This window comes from Stegastes partitus, unplaced genomic scaffold (assembly GCF_000690725.1).
Source record: "Stegastes partitus isolate 25-593 unplaced genomic scaffold, Stegastes_partitus-1.0.2 Scaffold688, whole genome shotgun sequence".
Taxonomy (NCBI): Eukaryota; Metazoa; Chordata; class Actinopteri; family Pomacentridae; genus Stegastes; species Stegastes partitus.
Window position 1 is genome coordinate 45,063 of NW_007578419.1, and position 21,961 is coordinate 67,023.

At 41.6% G+C, this 21,961-nt stretch overlaps 1 protein-coding gene across 1 annotated transcript in view; it reads right to left on the reverse strand.

The window, feature by feature from the left end:
• The window catches only part of LOC103363755 (serine/threonine-protein kinase 32C), a 78,385-nt gene that overhangs the window by 42,272 nt on the left and 14,152 nt on the right, over positions 1 to 21,961 (reverse strand). The window contains exon 2 of the mRNA XM_008290639.1: positions 1,770 to 1,825. Coding sequence (XP_008288861.1) covers positions 1,770 to 1,825 — 56 coding nt within the window. The remainder of the gene's footprint in view (positions 1 to 1,769; positions 1,826 to 21,961) is intronic.

Here is a 21,961-nt window from a genome sequence, read left to right on the forward strand (position 1 = left end):
CATGGCTACAGTGAGAAGTAAACACCTCTCTCTTTGTTTGCGCCTCACTCGGTCCTCCTCTCTTTCCATTGCTTCCAACCACACATGCACACACACCATCTTTTATGTAGTCATTTTGTATATTGAAATGCTCAACACACCATTTAGACTTCTATAAATCGTGATAACAGTATTTCACTTGATGAATAATATTACCGAAGTTGAAGCTGAACTTTATGGGGCAGAAAGCAGCAACTGATGGATGTGACACTCGTCTAAAGATATAATGACTTTCCACATTTGGTTTGTAATGAACGCTGAAGTCGTGGTTCAAGCGTCGTATTTATTTTCAACGACATTTACCCCCAGCCTGAGCGTATTTTATGGGAAGTTAAAGACTTGTGCTGTTCAGAAACAGCAGGAACACAGAATGAGGCCACAGTGGGGTAAAAAAAAAAAAAAAAAACGCAGACAAGTTGACCTCCGACAAGGACGAACTTTATCTGGACGTCTCTGTGAGCATCTGTCTGACTGCCTGAGCGTGGTTCGTGTGAGCAGGCACGTGGCTCCAGAGAAGTGGGCGTGAACATGACTGTGCAAACATATTGCACAACTGGGAGCCAGACAAGGACCGTGCCTATCTCCCCAGCCTCCTGGATGAAGCAGCAGGCTTGTTTTGTCTGATGCTTTAGTCATGAGAAGAATCACCATTCATGTCTTGTTGCAGGGCATGCATCATAGCCGGAACAGAGCTGATTTCAAACTCTATGTTTGCATATAAAAACCCAAAAAATATGAATGAGCTTTTATTTACATGTGATATTTATCCCCAGAAAACTGGAGTGAGTGTAAATCATTATTCACAAAATGTGGGTTGCCCTGCTTCCGGGCTTACTGCAGATTCCCTTCAGTATCATAAGGGAAGTGACAGCAGCTTGAGGGAACAAAGCAATAAGTAAAAATTAACATAAATTCACATGGTAATGTATTCAGCATTGGGCAACGACTTTCCATATAACAGAGGGACATGTTTTTAGAAAAAAAAGATTGTGTTTTGAGAAGAGCAAAGCAGAAAGAATTTGCAAAAGGCGTCCACAGACACAAGTATAATGAACAAATATTAGACGTGATATTTGGAATTCAAAATGAAGATAAACTATTCCAATCTCTGGAGCCCAATTGTGTGTCAACATACACACACACACACACACACACACACACACGTTGCTCCCTGAATTCATTACTGAAGTCTCATAAAGGCATTCAATGCGAACACAAAGGAATTCTTCGACTAACAAATGGTCCACAAGTTAATCCAAAATGTCTGTTTTATCAACAATGGCCACCAGTGATGATATTGGCACCTGAGACAAGGTTGAAAAGAACTGCGGTAATTTGGTTTCACAGTGTGCAACACACACACACACAGACATGCCAAGTTTTCCTCCCTGCTGTATTCAACCCAACCAGTGAGCATGATGACAAATGCAGCCACAGCATTGTGCTGCTCTGTAATTAAATGGAGACGTGGGGTCAAAACTCCCAACAGGTTGGCTGGCATGAGATGAAAAGTAAATTGGCTCGTCTCTAAGTGACTTTACAGAAAGAATTACATAAGCTGTATTTATAACTGTTATTCAAATAGAAAAATTACTTATCTTCTAAGCACCCGAATATGATGAGAACCGGAGTGTAATCTCTCCTGGCCTTCCCTGATTCTTTAGAGATAATGACTGTGGTGGGTAACTGACGGGACACAACACACACTGTATAGAAAAAGGCTCCATTACCTTCCCAAAGCTGCCCTTCCCAATGGCTCGTAATATCTGGAAGTGGTCAAAGTTTACTGTGAAGGAAAAGAGAAGCAGAGTTAGTATGAAGTTGGTTTAGCTACAAAAACAGGGAACATGATATGTACAGTCATAAAATCTTATCTCTGTGGCACATTTGCTGTCGTTGAGGGCTCGCCACTCCAGCACCAGATTATTAAATCAAACTCGGTTCAAAAACATGTTTAGTTTAAAAACTGAAAGAATGGCAGTGATTTTTAAAGTGCTGACTCAAAGCGTTAATTTGACGACCTACATCAGACGAACAGTGAAGGTATCGCAGTCCTTTGTTCATCACACATAATGGTTAGTTGCAAATCTTCTGCAATCAATACCTGGCTCAAGTCTGCAGCCCACACACATCACATCACCCTGCTGCTGCTCTGCCAGACCTGTACTGCACCCAACTTCCCTTCCAGCTTGCTCTGAGCAATTTTTGTTTTCATCTGAACTTTAACAACACACACTCTGTCTGAATGAGGTCAGGTGACAGTCTTTGACAGTCAACACCATCCTGTTAGGTGTAAAAAGCCTCTGTAGTTACACATTCACCGTCCTCCTGCGTAGTCCAAACTAACAACACTAGCAGGCCGTTCCCAAAACGTTAATCAAGCCTAGTCATATACTGAAATTAACTTTTGATGGGAATAAAAGCTTTTAGTCTCAGACTAGGCTTAATCCATGTCCGGGAACCTGAACCTAAGACTATGGTTTCACTGAATGTGTAACATAAGCAGACCATTTACAAAGCAGATGTGCTGTGGAACTGATCTTATTACTTGCTACAGCTGCAGCACCACGTACAGCGTAGGGTTGTGGCAAAGGAAGATGGTGAGTTTTTCTTTGGGAATTGTTGTTTCATTTGTTTTTTTTGACCCAGCACAGCACTTTGCAACACCAACTTTTCTACTGAGTTTGTGTAATACGGGTGAGTTGACCTCTACAGACTACAGTGAACTCTATGAGGTTATTAAGCCAACGGCAGCAAGGAAGAAAAAAAAAAAAAAGGCCATGAGGGGATGAAGACTTCGAATTGGAAGCCTTGTTTACAGTGATCAACCAGCCCAGATGTAAACGCTAAAAAAAACACACTATTTTCACCAATGTGCAGGACGACAGAAATGAATAACATGTGGTTGCCCTTAGACGTTCTGACTGTCTTATGCATTTTCATTCATTCATTCATTCATTGACTTTATATAATCAAACTGTGGCAACCAAAATCCATCCATCCATTATCTTGCCATTATTACATCGCTTAATCCTCACTAGGGTCACAGGGGCTGGAGCCTGCAGCTGACTCAGGGCGAAGGCAGGGGACACCCTGGACAGGTCACCAGTCTATCACAGGGCTACACTTTGAGACAGACAACCAAGCACACTCACATTCACACCTACGGACAATTTAGAATCACCAATTAACCTCAACATGTTTTTGGACTGTGTGGGAGGAAGCCAGAGAACCTGGAGAGAACCCACGCTGCACAGGGAGAACATGCAAACTCCACACAGAAAGATTCCGGGTCTCTCTACATTGTGTCAAAGAGAAAAAACAATGGATGTTTCTATAGGACCTGAACTTCTAAAGCAGGGGTGTCCAATCCTGGTCCTCGAGGGCCACAATCCTGCATGTTTTAGATGTTTCCCTCTTCCAACACACCTGATTCAAATGATCAGGATCGTTATCAGGCTTCTGCAGAGCTTGATGATGAGCTGATCATTTGAATCAGGTGTGTTGGAAGAGGGAAACATCTAAAACATGCAGGATTGCGGCCCTCGAGGACCAGAGTTCTATACCCCTGTTCTAAAGCATCAACACAGACTGTAGTGGTTAGAAAAAACAATTACAAAGTTTTTTCTAATCATGTCAGTTGCACGGTTCTGTCTTTTCATCACTGTATTGACGCTCTGCAGAACTAATGATATTTATGAAATGAAGTCAGTTTAAAAAAAAAAAAAAAACTTTCTATCTTATCATTGCATCAGAACTTTATAAAACACCAAAACATTCAGCGCATGGAAATTGACTGAAATGAGTCCGTGTCACAGAAAATTGGACAATTTTAACAAAGCCGCTAAAATCATTATCAAGATCACGCTTAAATTTGTATAAATGAAGAAATAAAAAGATATATAAGAAAGACCCACGATCTCTAAATAAAAATTTGGAATTGCAGCTTATCTGGGTGGAACATCACGGCAGAGGCGAAGGCGGAGGAGTCTTATTTCAGAAAAACATCCAGCCCACTGCACCGCAATCATTCATCATATGTTCTTAATTCAATATGTGTAAGAGCAAAGTCAGATGTTTTGGCCCATTGCCCTCCTCAGTAGATGTGCATTCTGCAGACTGATAGAATCGTCTTGTGTAAAAACAAATCTTGAGAGGGAGGAGGCTGGATGAGAGTGGTGAGGAAGAGTTAATGAAGTATTGCTCTCAGTGAGAAGAAAAATAAAAACCTCTGTATAATGTAGTGCTATCCAATAGAAGGCTCTGAAATAAATACTAAATAATAAATACTGGTTCTATTTATTATTTAGTTATTATATCCACCTTTTCTTTCCACTGTATAGTAGGACTGAAGAAGTTGCAGAAAACATTCTATAGCATGGAGTACTTGGATTTCAAGCTGAAATTACTTCATACATTTAAACTACAAATTGATGCTGTATAATATACACTAAAATGTAATGGTATGCATAACAAACTTATTATATTTTGTTTTCGGCAGAATCCCATAAATTAATCCTCTTGCCATGCATTTTAAGATATGATTTGCATATTAAAAGGTGCGATATAGATTTTTTTATTTTTTTTTTTAAGTTATTTTTTTGGCTGTTGTGCCTTTATTTGACAGTGCAGTGAGAGAGAGACAGGAAAGTGGGGGAGAAGAAAGGGGGGAGGACGTGTGGGAAAGGGCCATGAGCGGGATTCGAACTCATGACCTCCACATCAGGACTGTAGCCCTGTACACAGGACGCCAGCTCAACCCGGTGAGCTATAGCGGCGCCCCTAGATTTTTATTTTTTTTTAAACATAAATATAGTAATAATATATCAGAAAACAACAATGTGCTGTGTACAGATCTACTGGAGCATTGGCATCTGTAGAAGACTGAACATATAAAGAGCAACCTCGCACACTGCTCTAAAAATGCGAAAATGCATACCAGTGTTTATCAAAAAACCCCAAAGAATTGAAAAGTATTTTATGTGTGCTGGTTACCACATTTATGTGCAGGTCAGCTCAGTGTGAGAGTTTGTGAGCTCTCCTCAGCTCCTCCTTCGCTCTGATGAACCGTGGAAACAGACACACACAGAGAGGAAGACACACCAGCAAAGAAAAGGAGAGACAGGAATACTGAGGCTAATATTGGCTCCACAGCTCAGAAGAGGGCATTCAAAGATTTCTTGTTATAAGCTTAGAATTATGACTGAGCCGTATAAAAGTTCAATCATTCACAGAACTTTTATTCATCGGTCGTTTTTTAATATTTTATTACAAACTATGGAGCCAATTAGCTGTCCTGTGATTGTTTATTGTTCATTATTCACACGGCGATTCCCTCATTTAAATTACTCACAGATGTCTAGACAAAATTAAGCGGATTATAAACAAAAATCAACAAGTGAGATTCAACAGTAAAATATTCCTTTGTGTGTGTGTGTGTGTGTGTGTGTGTGTGTGTGTGTGTTCTGATTTTTGCCGATGACACAGGTGGACATTGCACACATAACTACATCATTACATCACATAATATAAGACATGTTGCTGCCATCTATAGCTCCTACTGCTTTTCTATGAATTTACGGATTTATGTATTGATAAAGGTTCCGAAGGGTTCAGGCGTCCACATGTGACTATCCCCTGGACTGTTTACGCCGAGTAAGACTTGCAATTGCCTTGGTCCAAACACCAACAAAAAGACCAATTTCTTCCTTTTTCAGACACAAAAATACGACACAGAAAAGCGCTTCCTTGAAAGAACATAGAAGACTTATTCGTATTACTACAATGCCTCAACTTTTTCTCCCGTATCTCTGCGTAATTGTTGTGCCGTGGTGTCCGTGCGTCGAGTTAAAGTTTCCAAAAACATGGCATTTATCGTATTAAACTGTGCAAAGTTTTAATGAAGCAGCACAACAAATAATCAGCTGAAGAGAAAACATAAAGGCACTCTTCTGGAAGACGCACTGCGAGAAAAGGTAAAACCATCATAAGTGCTGTTTGTTCATTAGTAGGGGGAGCTTTTTTAAAATCTTTTGTCCTTTCAGCTGCTAAATGCACCCATAAAGCCTACCTTAGAATGTCCATTACTGTTTATGCGACAATCTGGGCTTCTTCTGCTTTGATTGACGGGCCCTGTGTGCGCGTTAATGTATGCTCCTTATCTTAAAATTATTCCATTTCTGCCATTACTTTAAGCATATTTCAGTTTTGTTTTGTTTTGTGCCATGAAATACAGTTTGGCAGAATAAAATGCACTTTAAATGAATGGTCAGTTAGAGAAATTAATTGTTGAGGATAGATTAATCAATAGAAAAATAGTTAGTGGCAGCTCCAGTATAAACAGATAGAAGCATTTAGAGAGCAAGACAAAAGCCAAGATGATGCTCTGATGAACCACAGCTGAGTAACATTTTCATTAGAGAAATCAACTGTTAGTAACTTTCAATTACTGCAGCTTAAGACTGGTAATTAAGAGCTGAATAAACTGGTTAGGTGGCTCAGTGGTTAGCACCGTTGCCCTGCAGCTAGAAGGTCGCTGGTGAGGACACCTGGGATCTTTCTGTGTGGAGTTTGCATGTTCTCCCCGTGCAGCGTGGGTTCTCTCCGGGTTCTCCGGCTTCCTCCCACAAGGTCCAGAAACATGCTGAGGTTAATTGGTGATTCTAAATTGTCCGTAGGTGTGAATGTGAGTGTGCTTGGTTGTCTGTCTCTAAGTGTAGCCCTGTGATAGACTGGCGACCTGTCCAGGGTGTCACATGCCTTCACCTTGAGTCAGCTGGGATAGACTCCAGCGCCCCCGCGACCCTAGTGAGGATTAAGCGGTGTATAGATAATGGATGGATGGATGGAAAAAGTTTGGACTTACATGAGACCAAAATTTTTGAAAATGCACTGATACTGATTTAAGCCAAAGAAATCAGTCACGCGCTTACTATGTGCTGCACGTACTATAATGTGGGAATGTGGGCTGATGAGAGCTGCCGCTCACTGACCTCCTCCTGGTCATCGGTACTACTGATTGAGACTCCCTCTGTGAGCGTTTGTGTGTGTGTGTGTGTGTGTGTGTGTGTGTAGCAGTGCTCCAGGCAGATGTGGACACAGCAGGCATGATGCTAACTCATGCAGCTCCTCCTTAAAAGTCAGTCAGCTTCTGAAGTTCGCATCCTAATGTGTTCAGCCCCCTGTCCGTGTGGACAAGGAGCAATCATGAGAGAAGGAAGCACATGCTGAGCGCTTCCAGGCAAACCCATCGCCAGCTGACCTATGCACCCCGATGCCGAGCGAAGAGGTGAACCCCACAATGCTCAGCACTTCCAGACAAAAGACAAAGGTGTGGTTTCTGTGTTCTGCCTGGAAGATAGACTAATCCAGAGTGGATTCTCAGTCTCTCAGTCTTCTGTACATGGCTGATCCTCTCATATGGCGTGGCTTTGACTGCACCCTGGTGCCGACACACTGAGACACTGTACCATGAACATGTCTCTCCATGTGGTACTAAGAAGGATAAAGCAAAATGTGAATAAATGTAAATGCAGCATGGTGCAGTTTCAGCAGTTGAGAATGATGATGCCTTTTCGTCTGGCTCCCATACCAAGCCAACAACAGCGCTGGTCGGACAGCTGAACAGCTCCCTTCAGAAAGATTTCTGACATCAGAATTCAGCCTGATCATTTTTGTAACTTTACAAGACCAACATCCAACATTCACAATCACTTTACAGAGCAATGTGCCAAGTGTACGAAGGTAACAAAGTGAGCCGTGCCTGAATATCTCTCTTTCCTTTCAGCCTTTGCACAACTATTTCTATGCATTCTTGTGCCAACACAAGGGCAACACAGTGAATGCCTTCCAGAATAGACAGAAAGAGTGCACTTGTGTGTATTGACCTTCACCATGGTTGTTGTATTAATTCTTTTCCAGCATGACCCGGCCCTGAAACTCCAATGAAATTAATTCCCTAATAATCAGTTTACTCAGAGACAACAACCGCTAACTTGCTTTACATTTGACGTTGCGTAATGATACCAGGGTCCAACCTTATTTCCTGCAACTAGTCCAGCGTTACATGTAGCGGTCCAGAACATTCTGTCAGAAGTCTATTTTTGTGTCCATTCTGTAACTCCTGGAGCAAATAATTAAGAGTTTTGTCCAGAATGTTTTCAGTGGTTCCCCAGTTATCTATAAGCTACAGCATGCTGTCAGGGTTAGCCTTGAAAGCAAGGCATTAAAGGCACACAGTGTGTTGATTCACACTTCACGTATTCACCCTTCCTGCACCGCCAGAACCTCCGACTTCTCCACTCACACTGTGCAGGTTAATCAAGAGAACACCACACTAAATGTAACCAACACTGACTGTATAAAGACATGCATAAGCCTTCCATAACATCATCCGTAGGTGTCCTGTAGAGCAGTTTGGAAGCTCAGCGTGGTGGCTCTGGCTGTCACCATCTTGGCAATGCCCGACTCGTCCTACCTCCTGGTCAATTCAGCAATGAATCCATGCAAACTTCTCACTGCCACTGAATGAAATTCAGCCTTATTACAATTTTAAAACGTTGACAAAAGAGGTTAAAGGTTCATTTAACTTGACTCTGAATAATTTGCAAATGTCCTAATAGTCATATTTCTCTTTTTTTTTTTATTTTATGTGAGAATAAACAGGTCTTATTGACAGTATGCAGCATTAAGATGCCTCAACTGTTACAGAAAGAACTACTGCCTTTAAGGCACTTCTGAACTTTTCCTTTTTTTTTTTAAATGTTACGTATTTCTCTGCTACCACGGTACACACCAAACTGCAAATGTTGCGTCGTTCCACCCTGATTTATTACGGCGTATCAATTAAAGGCAGCCAAGTGAAACCGTAAATGCAAAAATTATCTTTAAAATCATGATTAGTTAAAGAAGACAAACTGCTTTTTGTATCATCTGGGCAGCAAAATGTGTTCGATAACAAGGCTGTTAATGGTTTTACAAATGTAAACGACATGATGAATGAATGCATTTGTAAAGAGGGTGTATGAGTATTAATGTGGTGGGTTTGCCCAGATGTATTTTAAATTCAAGGCCTCTAATCTTACAGTATGGGCAGCTGGCATTTGGTAATTAAAAGTTAATGAGCTCCACCGATGTGGTGAATCTGATCACAGTTTAATTATATACTTTATCTTTATCAATCAGTCTGCAGGAAAACAAATGCATATTCAAAAAGCCTGAGACGAAACAATCAATTTATTACGTCTATCTTAGCTTTAATTTATCATTTATTACACACCATTAAGTAGTTAATCATAAAGTTTGTGATTTCTTTCCACAATAACAGTCAAAACAACACTCAGTAGAGTCTATCTTCCATTATCACTGTGACGCTAGAGGCCCACAAAGAGGATTTACCCCGCTGCAAACCTTCCCCACGCTGTCATTTCTTTTCATGAAGCTTTAACTAAACCCTGAACGTTGCTTCAACATGAGGCCAACATTTACACAGTGCCGAGACACACAGTAGCTGGGATGAGCCTGATGATGTTCACAAAGGAAACCTGAGAGCTGATAATTTTTCCATCTTAAGAATATGATTCCATATGACAGATACTACAATCACAGCCATCCGCCGCTGCTGGGTTGTTGTTGTTTTTTTTTTTTTCTTTGAGTCATCGATCCATGCATCCAGGATCGCGGCGCTTCCTCGAAGTATGAGTCACCGGTTAATGGGAAGCAAAACAAAAGTAGCGCCCCTCCTTTTAACCAGCCTGGTGAAAGGAGCTGCTCTTCAGATTAAGGGGCAAACGAGATCCAGGCCTTGTTCCATGCTAAGGGGATAATTAGTGCGGACACAGCGTTTCCTGTAACCATCCATTCGAGCACCAGGCTGGCTCCCACATGCTGGGAGGAAAAAAATAATGTGGGCGGCAATATAGGTCTTTTATGTCATACAAGCTTTATACTGACTTCAATCACAACATGGAGTTGAGCGTCTCTATGCTGACTGAGCAGTGAAATCAAACACTAGAGGTGAATTGCTTGCAGTTCTGTCAATAAATGGGTTCACAGCAGCACAAATGGTTTATTGTTCAATGTCAGCCTTAAAAAAGAATCACCTGGGAGTTTTTCTCTTTATCTGTCTAATATATTAACAAACTCTTTGTGACTAACTATTGAAAAGCGTTTCAATGAATGTTTTTTTTTCTTTTTCAGTACCGGCAGCGAGTGTCTGTGCTTTTCTTTCCCAGCTTCAAGTGGCTGATTTCCACACAGTTGCCACAGCGGGTGTTGAAGCAGATGATTAAAAAGGTCAGAGGGCATCGATTTGTTAAACAAACAAGGGGAATTTTCACGACACACCCACCCCGAGTGAGGAAAGCTTCAATTACCTTCATCTGCTCTTCTGATAACGCTTGTGAAAATGATCTTAAATCAATGGAGCGCTGCTGACGGCGTTCGTTATTTGTCTCATGTCACGGTCAAGTGGTACTCCAGAGCAACCGGCGTGATGAGAGAAACGGCTGGATTGAAAACCAGCATCGCTCCAGCATGTTGGCTCCATCAGCCGGCGCTCAGGTTACACTGGACACTGCACAAAAGACAACGGCCAAACGCTGCAGGTGGCTGCAGCCTGTAGGTAGTGCGAGTGGATTTAGATTTAGAATGGAGACAATGGGAGAATGACAGCATATTTTCCTCTGTGTGGACTGTAAGCTGCTGACACACCAGGATGATATGCTGAGTAGGCTCCACGGGGGTACTCAGTGGATGATTGGTTCCTGTGGAGGAGTTGGTGTTGGCACGAAGCCCATGTCAAGGGGCACCAAAAGTGTGAGTCTGAGAGCGTCTGAGAGCGCGTGAATGTGCGCGCTCATGTACGTAAATCTTCTAATTAAGCCACAGTTATAATTCAGTCCTCACTAAAAGATGTGCACGCTGTATTTATCTAATCATAAAGCAGCGCTGCAAAGTGGGAAGAGCAGCTGGTTGCACAAGTGTTTATGCCAGTTCTGTGCTCCCGTTTCAGATGTTCCTCTTCACGATGCCCTCAGTGTTCCTTTATAGAGAAACACATAAGTGTCCTGAATAGTTTGACAATCATTCATAAACTGCAGCGTTATGTAATGGCCACCAGTTTTCAACTTGGTTCCTGAGAAACCTTCACCATTGCTCTGAGACCACAGCGTGTAAATACTTCATTGTTGCAGCTGGGAACAAATCACAGTCACCTAACTTTCGAATTTGTCCAAAACAAACTCAGAATTCAGAAGTGAATTGAGTTAAACTGCAGACTGTAATATTGGTTTTCCACTCCGTAAAGTTTATCTTCCACCAGCTTGTAGAAGTGCACCTAATATAATTCAAAGCTATATAAATGCGTTTGATGCCAAGAACGCACCCTTTGATTTTATGTACACAAGTCTGTACTGCCCACTTTTTGAAGCAGAAAGAAGCAGGTGTTTTCTACCACAGCTGGTCACTTTTGGAGGAAATAAATAACATTTTAGGCCCCCCCTGTATCACTGTACGGCTTAACATGTCTTCTAGTCATTTGTAGGGCTGCCACTAACAACTATTTTTCTATTTTTTAATGTATCAACTACATTATTGATTAGTCAATCAACCCAAACAATTGAATTCCTTAACTTGGTTTTCACAAGCAAACCATGATTTAAATCAGCAACTGCAATGAGATCCAAGTATCTCTTTAACCTCTTCACAAAGTAAAACAGTTTGGTCGTGTATTAAACAAAGTGCAACTAGGACTTGGTGGATATTTTACAAGCACAAAGCAGTTAAAGCAGCTTCTTTTCTCCTTATTGCGAATCGTTCTTTGACTAAAGACTGGAGCCAAAAATGACGGATTTCATGACGCAGGAAATGTGATTCTGGAGAAAATCATTTGTTACAATGAACTAAAGCATTTCAGGGAAGAAATATTTAAATAACACGTGTGGCTTTAAAATACTGACATTGACACATTTTCTGCATTAACGTCGTCGATTACGCTGACTACTTGCAGGAGCGCTCATATTTTCTCGCATGATTTTAACTTCCCTTCACTTCAGAATAACTCACTGTGACAAACTACTCTGTTAGACGAACCTGTTCTCGCATCGCTTTTGCTCAGGAGTGACATAACAGCAGCAACAATCCAATAACCTTGGTGGTAGCAGCACAGGGAGCGTCGAACAAACTCATCAAAAGCTCAGCTTATTTCTATAACGATTGCAGTTAATAGAATCAATGGTAATACAGAGGATGATTAAAGAAAAAAAGAGGGGAGGCTAGGCAAGGTGAACCTTGGGGAGGACACCTTCAAGACCACGGAAATACATTATGCAATGAGATCATTAACCTTGCTAATTACACCCCAGGAAATACTGGCTTAAAGAGTTTCAGGGTCTTGAGAGACTACCTTCCAAGGCAATTTTCTTTAACTGGGTAACTTTTACAAAGTAAAATGCAAAACAAACTGTGGCTCGCAGAAATACAGTTAAAGAGCTCGTAATTAACGCGCACACAGTCCACACGGGGAGGAAGAAAACGCTGACACATACGAAATTCCAAAAAACGTATCAAAACTAATACGAATTTAGTGTGTGGCTCAAAGGTTCTATAGTCATATTTTGGCATCAATTATGAACCTAAGATAATGTAATTTGCATGAGACGTTCTTTATTAATCACCATCACAGTCGGCGCTCCCGGCACAAAGAGGGTTGTGTGAGGGGAGGAGGAGTGGCGATTGATCAAGAGTGATGAATTATGAGTTCAACTCGCACACAAGTACCTGCAGTTTGGCGAGCTGCGCCATGATTCACTACCAACAGATGCTTGGAGCTGTTTGCAGTGAAGATTGTGGGTTTCTGTTATTTATGCTATGTCACTTGCTTGAGAAATGGTAATTGGATTGTCTATTTTATGGTATTGCAATGTATGAAAAAATACATTCGGCTGCTAATATCTCATGCTGTTCTGAGCCAAAGCTATATCTTTGACTAACAGTGCAATTTAGAAAAAAAACAAATGCATGTTTTAAATACCTAATTGGAGACAAATGCATCAGTTAACGTAAAGCAGCGCCTTCGTTTATGTTGATGACTGTAATTTTGAGGCTTTTTTTCTCCCATTTTTACCTTAAATGCAACACAGCATCACAAAGACAAATAACTGAACTTCAGATGTAAAACCACTAAAAGAGAAGGAGATGAAGATTCACCCACAACCCCTCATTCTCCACTATGTGGCCTCCACGGGTTCCCCAAACAGGATATATCTAACTGGAAGAGAATAACCACATGATCAATAACCTGGACTGATGATACTGTTCCGCTGTCACCTGAAATGGATGCATCAAGCTGAGCCAGAACGCTGCCGAGGACTGCGAAGGAGGCGAAGCACTATCCTAATGGGGAGGCAACCTAATACCTTTGATGCCGGTGGAGCTTCAACACATTGATCTACGCAATACCACTTAATACGATGGAGCCATGGTTCACCGTGCTCGTTCCCATTCATGTCTCCCAGTGTTTTGCTGAGAGGGCAGGTTTGGAAAAGCCAGGGATTGGAGCCACATATGACCAGTGTGAGTCAAACCGCTCTATGCCAGGTTTACGAAGGGAGAGTATTTTAAAAGTAGCAGGGCTAAGTGCTGGTAAACATTTTCATTGGTCTGTCTTTTAGCAGGTTCAGGTTTTCCCACCAACATGCTGCACCATATCCCAGATCGGCGATGCTGTCCTGTGACTTGCTGCCTCCGCTCCTCTCTGCTGCTCTGGCTGCTGTTTGCTACCGCTGGCAGCTCTGTGCTATCGTGCCCTGTGCTTCGACTTACTGCTGTTTGCGTAGCTTGTGGCTGCCCTGTAAGACAGAGTCATTGCAGCTTAGCGTTCTATTTCAGCATCATTATATTTAGGGTACAAGCTGCATATTTTGCAGTATTTTTTTTTTTTTTGCTGGTTTAGCCGAATCACGTTTTTCCTTTTACTATTTGCCTTATTAGTGAATTACAAAGTGTCTTTTTTTATCTCCTTTATGCACTTTATTGGTATTATTCCATTCTGGTAATGATGTCTACTTTTATTTGCGGACTTGCAGAGCTCCTGCTGTCACGCGGTATTATCCCATCTCATTTGAAATGACAATACCATGTGCAGGCAGAATCTTGTGTTGCATCGTCACGTTCGGTTTGTGGAGGGGTCATTTGAGAGGAGTGAACCACTAGCCCTTAGTGATTATGGATGCACAGTTGACCAGTCAGCATAAAACCTTTAGTCCTTGCTGCTAGCTCCACACCCGCTGCCCATGCACATCCTCAGTCTCCTCTGTGCTTTTCTTTTGGGGGAGCAGAGCAGGCTGCATATTAAATGGTGGCTTTTCTTTTTTGTTTGTCAGAATAAACCGAGATCACCTTCGAGAGGTCACGGCGTTTACTGGCATCCTCTTCGTAACAGCATAATGCAGAAGCCAACTAATTACATTTATTTTTGTGGGCGCCTAAATTATGTGCAGGTGCACTTACATGACAAAGTTAGATGCAGCAGTGCAACTAATGGAAAGTCTGGAACCCTGCTGAGAGCAAGAACAAACAAAAGAAAGAATGCATTAAGCATTAAAAGGACGCTTTATGGATACTTTATGAGAGTCAATTTAAAAAGTCAACTTCATGGGATTTTATTAAAATTATTAACACTGTCAGCTTTATTCCTGTCATATCTGAACGCAGTCAGTGGTGATGATGAGATCTAACGTTTCATTTTAAGTCCCCACTTGTTCTTCAGTCTCTCGTCTGGATTCAGCTTTTTTTTTTCCCCTTAGCTGCTTCATTCATCCTCTGCCTGTCCTGCACCTGATTTCTGTTGTTGTGTTTGTGCCTCTGTGTTAGTCCTGCGATGGACTGGCGATCTGTCTGGAGTGAACCCCGCCTCTTGCTAAACAGCAGCTGGGAGAGCTCCAGCTCCCCGTGACCCTCTACAGGGTGAGGCAGGTATAGATAATGGGTTGATGGATGGATGTCTGTTGTTGTTCTGGTCACCGTGCCGGCCGGATTCAGCGTGATCACCCGGCGCAAACAATGTGAGCGTGGAGTTGCTGGGCAACAGTCGCAATGTTAAATGAAAAAGGTAATAATATGGTGACAAAAACAGAGCAGAAGTCTCCAAACCAGCATGTCCAAAGATGGCACAACTCAGAAAAGTCACAGGCAGTGAACCAAATAAATGTGATGGAAAAGAAAGTTAAAAAAACAAAAAAAACATTGAAAACGGTTGATGTGAATACCATTCAGTGAGAACCTATTAAACTAGCTGCACAACATACTTTTGAGAAAAGCTCTGTCCCAGTGCTGGATCATCAGTTAGTGCAGTTAGAAATGTCAGTGGGATTTAGCCATGGCATCGATTTATCGCAATTCTTTCATTTCATGCAAATTTTGGATATCACTTTATTCAACAACTTCATTTACCGTCTCTACAATAAATGTGCTTCCGCCTAAAACTTTGCAATGCAGCACAAAAACACCAGATAGGAGCTCCATGTTCTGATCACTGAGCCTGCTTTGATGATCGTCATAACGGTGCTAACGTACAACACATACTTCCTGCCTGATAACGCCGCAGATGCACAGTTTTCACAAAGTCCGGCATAACTTTCACCGCATGAGTCATAGTTTGGAGAATACTGAAACGACTATCTAAATGCTAAAATATATGTAGGCAGAGTGTAATAATTAACACATATCACAGTAGGGCTCACTCCTTTTAAAATGTAAAGTGGTTTGACACAGAGCACAGAAAAGTGAACTCTGAAATGTTAATGCAGAGCACATTTAGAGTCCGACCGGGCTATCAAACCACACAGAGTGAATGCACACTGTGTGGACAAGCCTATTGGACCGGGATCAAAAAACCTCCTAGCATCGATCCCTTCCTGTTCCTTTTGAGAATACGCCTCTGCTTCTAATCCAATCCCATGCTGTCTGCTCTGTACTATGTTATCAGTATGTGTACAAGCTTGTGCACTGATTTTGCTGACAGGTTTTTTTTCCATTTGCATACACAATGCAGAAAAAAAAACTCACTACGCCAAACGCTTAGGAGCTTTATAGCATCTGCAGCGGGCACCGTTGGACGCGATGAAGGCTTCGTGCTTTGCTCAAGTTCTCGTGATGGTGGTTTATTATCTCCACACAGACGCTGGCAGGAGGATCAGAGTCGCAGTGCATGTGACACCGCGCTCGAATCACAGACGCGCTCTAAAGAAACTGTTTGCTTTACAGCAGCTTCTTCTCCCACATGATTACTGAATATTTTATAGCAGTAGTAAGCCACATTTCATGGTATGTAGTAGTCGCGCTGCTGCTGCTGGGACACGTTGGAGTCTTTGATATCGAGCATGAGATTGAATGCAGCAGGTAGACTTACTGTACAACGCGACTCATTTAGCTATTGGGATTTTCTGAGCGTGAGCGCCGGTTAAAGGGCCATCTTGATCTTGACCTTGCACTGATCTTCTTTGATCTCTATTGATGGGACTCTCATTATAACATAAGGGGAAAGGCTTACATATTCTTTTGATCAGCACAGAGAAGGCTGCGTGTGCCTTGGATGGCGATAAAGGGGGAAATGTGGTGGCTCGAATTATTAGCAGCATCCTCAGAGCACAGTATTTTATTTTTGTTTTTTGCAAATATAAAAGTATACTTCCTACAGACTGAGAAAAATATGGGTCAGGTGAAAAAAAGCCAATTTCCACAGGTACATTACTTGTTTTTGACAAAGACAAGCTGCTATAAATAGCTCCTTCAGGCATGGTGTTTCCCTGTTTACTCAAGAGTCTCGTATGTAACCAAAGTTTACTCTAAAACTGGCGACAAACAAAGCAAATGCTGGCTGTCTTAAATTTCAAACCGGCGCGACAGACGAGTGCCTCTGCAGTGTGCTGAAGGCCACATTTGATGAATCTGTTTACTTAAATCACTATCATCACATAGCAGCCATCATCATCATTTTCTCCTTGTACAATGGAGCGCTAATACAGTCTAATTGGGGGCTCTCTAAACGGAGCACCTCATGAATATTCAAGGAAATGCCACGGAGCTCATTGTCGTCGCAGGCGTGACAATTTCAGCTATGGATCTTAACTGATAATTGGACGAGGATGGGAGGATGCACACGGAGGGTGTGCCGCTGCAACGCTATACTGAATTCCAGCGGCGAGTCGCAGCTCCCCGAGGGCGAGAGTGCCATGTGGTTACACCGTCTTTGAGTCTCCTTGTATGTGCATTAATTATCCCGAGAGTGTTTTTTTTTTTTTTGTAGATCTTCATCTGCTGGACGCTTTTTATGAGAACACAAAAGAGTCATACTGCAGGAAAATTGAAGCAGCCATCAAGGCTTCTCTCTTCAGGTCGTTTTTGTGTGCCGCGCTAAAGTGAGGAGAGTCTATTCAAGAACAACTAGCGGCACACGTGATTCATACGCCATACCTTGTTGCTAGGGTTACTCATTAAATTCGAATGAACTTGATTGGCCAGTGGCGTAAACGAGATCAATAGAGGGCACAGATCAAGGATGTGACGATCAACCACCAAAGTTTTACAACAAATAGAAAGTACTGTTTTTTTCTATCCCCCCCTGAGCAGCCATGCCTGCCTATTACATCCATCATTCACCTCCTACTCTCTACTTTCTACATTTACTCACATGGACAAAATTGTTGGTACTCCTCGGTTAATGAAAGAAAAAAAACCACAATGGTCACAGAAATAACTTGAATCTAACAAAAGTAATAATAAAAAAAAATTCTATGAAAATTAACCAATGAAAGTCAGACACTGTAACCCTATAAATACACCGACTGACTGATTACACGTTTGTAGACACCTGTGATGCTAAATAGAGGACACGCCTTGATTGAACATGTCTCTATGGTCACATTATTTCCAGTCTTTTCTAGGGGTACCATCATTTTTGTCCAGGCCTGTTTCATCAGTTTATTTATTTTTCTAATAATTCTGTTAATCAACGGTTCAAAAGCAATGTCAGATTTTCATTGGTTGATTTTCGTAGAATTTTTATTTATTGTTACTTTTGTCAGATTCAAGTTATTTCTGTGACCATCTTTGGGTTTTTCTTTCATTAACCAAGGGGTACCAACAATTTTGTCCACATGTGTATATGGATGAAGACACTGGCCGGCATCTGTTTGACCTCGTGAAGTGTTTTTTTCTTTGCAGGTCTTTCTTTGTTAACCTTTCAACTCTTTCTGAATAAGGTATTTGCTCCAGAATCTTCAGACATCTGTGCATTGTCGTCACACTAAATCAGAAAAATATCTAAGCTCACATCGTTTTTTTTGCAGCCCCAGTCTCCTCACTCTGATAATGCAAATCAGGCAGGTGTGTGACCATCTAGAGATCCATCCATCCATTATCTATACACCGCTTAATCCTCACTAGGGCCGTGGGGGGGCTGGAGCCTATCCCAGCCGACTTAGGGCGAAGGCAGGGGACACCCTGGACAGGTCCTATCTAGAGATGCAATTTTTAAACAATTCTTGAATAACTGATAGTCATCTACATTAACAATCAATAACTGATTAATCATTAAAACAATGAAATACAGTAGAGTTGAGAAAATATGCTGATAGACATTTTTACCGCACAGACATTTATTGTTTGCTGCAGAATCAGCTCTCAAAATTTCAATATGACAAACATCTGAAAACCTCAATACGACAGCCGTTTCCTACAGCCAGTGTGCAATGCGGCAAAGTCGTTCCCAGGTTAAACTCACGCTGCACATGGGTGCTGAATGGAAGTCATCAATAGCTCCAGCAGTCTCTGTCATGGTGGCCTAACCTCTCACAAAGCTGTCGGCCACACAAACAAGTCTTTTGGGTTGCTGTAGTATGAAACACAGCCAAGGAGCTGCAGTCTTCCATCGCCTTAAACAGTAAGAGTTACTACAGCTAATCTACAATACATTTTCTGTAATGCATGTCTTTTAACATCTAACTTATTGATTCATAGTTTTTTATATTTGTTAAAATATTAACAGGCATTATCAATTAACTATTAACATCCCTCGACTGAATATGCTACTTTATAAAGAGTGAAATAAGGTGTTAAAATGTCTGATTTACTTAAAACAAGTGTCTACTTTGGTGGTTTTCTTTGCACAGTGTCTCATGAGTGGAGTTCTTATTGAGCGGATCAGTGTCACAGTTGATCATGATCGTTTCGTTGTGGGAAGCCACATTGTGATTAATATTCAAATAACTGTGCATCCCTATCAGATGCATGCGTTCATTCTTCACACTTGAATAGTAGAATACATAATCTAGCCAATTATGAATTGCACCATTACTGAATGGCCCTTATCTAGCAACCATCTTTTAAATTTAGCTTGAGGTTGCTTTCGGCAAACAATAGAGACGGTAAAGATGGTGGTTGTTTACTTCTGTGATGCTCGTATATGTGTGTTAAATGCTGCAGTTTCTAATAGTCAGCTTTTTTCGGCTCTGTTATGTTGAAATGTAGTTAAACCTGGTGGCTATGACCAGAGCATACATGTTGCATGCTTTCATGCACACCCAAAATGACAGGCACCCAGACTGATAGAGTCGGCAAAAACTCTGGATTTGTCATCTGCCCAGTGATGAGGTGGTGCAGGACAGCGACAGACTGATGGCACCATTAAGATGGGGTCCTATAGTTACTGTGATAACCTACCAGCTGACACGAATGCTGGATGTTGCTGGTGAGCTTTTCAATACTTATATCTGTTTCCAACCATTGCGCCCTACTGTAAGTAAGACTTCTGTCTTCGTACGCGGGTCCATCGGGGGTTAACTTTGGCCCAGCAGGCTGTGGAGATTGCAAAACACTGGCAGAAGCCAATGTTATGTTTTTGCTCATCCAGTTTTCCCTCTTGTTCTCCTGTGCACACAGACACGCTTTACTCGAGTAAGCAGTTAATGCCTTCAGGTCAGGCCATTCCAAGTCAACACACATGATTACATCACCAACTGATCGACAATTATGTTCGGTGGCAACTAATTTGGTCTTTGATTTTTGCCGACTGAGTCAAATATTCATTGCACCCCTCGTCTCCCCGCTCAGTTACTGTGGTGTTCTAATGGCTGCTTTAGCCACATTGAAAACAAGTGATTTTATCTTCATGAGCTGTTTTCTATTTGAGTTTTTTTTTTTTTTTTTAAATCAGCAGGTCGCGCATTTTAAATGTCAATTTTGCAGTCAATCATGGTAATTTTAATGTCAGAGGCCAAAAGCGTGACTGTGATTAATATTCAACATCTGTGTATATTCTTCATGCGTAAACAGAAAAAATGCATTACCTAGCCATGTTTTGGTTTTTTCTCTCTATCCTGTTCTGTCAGAGGAGGCCAATTAAAATCCAGTGTTTACCAGCAGGGATGCTCTGATCCAACGTTTTTTTTCCAACTGATACAAATTCTAATACCCAAACTTGATGCATTTGTGTGTTAACTATTTAATTAAATCAGTTTATTCTGACCCTGGAAAGTTTCAAAATATCCTCCAAACACAAGAACAGAAATTTTGTATATCGACAGTTCTAAAGTTTAAAAACTTTATTACAGCAAATGAAATCGTAAAGGTTCAGGTCAGTATCTGCATCGATATCTATCAATTTTGAGACGAAATGCACACATGGAAGTGCACACCGATGCATTCAGACACACATGCACAGAGGTGCTGCTGTAGCAATACACTGTTGGGGGTTTGCTCTAATTCTCTATTAGCGAACTTTATGTATCTGTGATTCTGGGTAGTATTCTGCAGCCGTAAAGTTGAGTGAGGTACAAAAAAGCTGCACAGATGTCGAGTAAATCTTCACAAACAAGGAGCCATGCTGCAGGGAATGAAAGCAGAGATGTGAAATTGGACCTCTACACACAGAGAAATCACTACGGGAGGCCGTATCGTACATCTAAAGGCTGTCAAGACGAAGAGGGAGCAAGACGGGAACACTTCTGAGGATAATTCTGCACTGCAGCACGGGGGACTCACGCATGCACGGCACTGTCACAAAGAAACATCATCTGGACCGTGTGAAAACTTCTGAGGTTACCATGGCAATGTGTCCCTTTGTGTGTGTGTGTGTGTGTGTGTGTGTGTGTGTGTGTGTGTGTGTGTGTTTCGCTCTGTCTGTTACGTTGCTGCCACATCATCTAGTCTCTGCATTGGCATAATTAATTCCCTGTGATTCACAACTCCTGGTCCAGAATCGGCACATTGTGTATTCATCATGTCTTGGCTCATTAATAAAACACAAGGAAAGAATTGTGCAGGACTTACGATGAACTACCTATTATTATATCCGGGGCTAGACAACACGTATAGATCTTCTAAACTGAGAGTCCGTGTCAGTCTAGAAGTTTCTTCTGCCCGCGTCAAGTTACTACTGTGAAAGAGCAATGATTTATTGAATATCCCTGCGTGACTCCTCTGAGGTCATCAACCCAAACCAGCACAAAGAAACCAGGTCAGGCACGGCACAACCGCTACAGGTGGAGGTACTGCAAGAGCAAGCTTCCAAACTTTGAGGTCTTTTCATGCTGAGACAAGTAATCGACTGTCAGGAAATAAAGAGGGAATCTTTGAGTAACTTGTCAATATGTGTTACTATATAGGTGGATGTTTTTTTCTCCATCTTATATGATTTTACACTGAATATCTGTGGGTTTTTGCACAGACAAAGCAAGCTTTTCTCTTCTGCTCTTAAACAGATGTCGCTTTAAGTTCAAAGAAACTGTGAAGGACACTTTTCACAGTAATTGGCAGGAGAATGTGTCGTAGAAACACTCGCTGGTTTCAGCCATATTGTGCTTTAAATTTTCAGATTCAGATCTTTAGGTTCCAATTCTGATTGGACTTGTTGGTTTGAACTCAC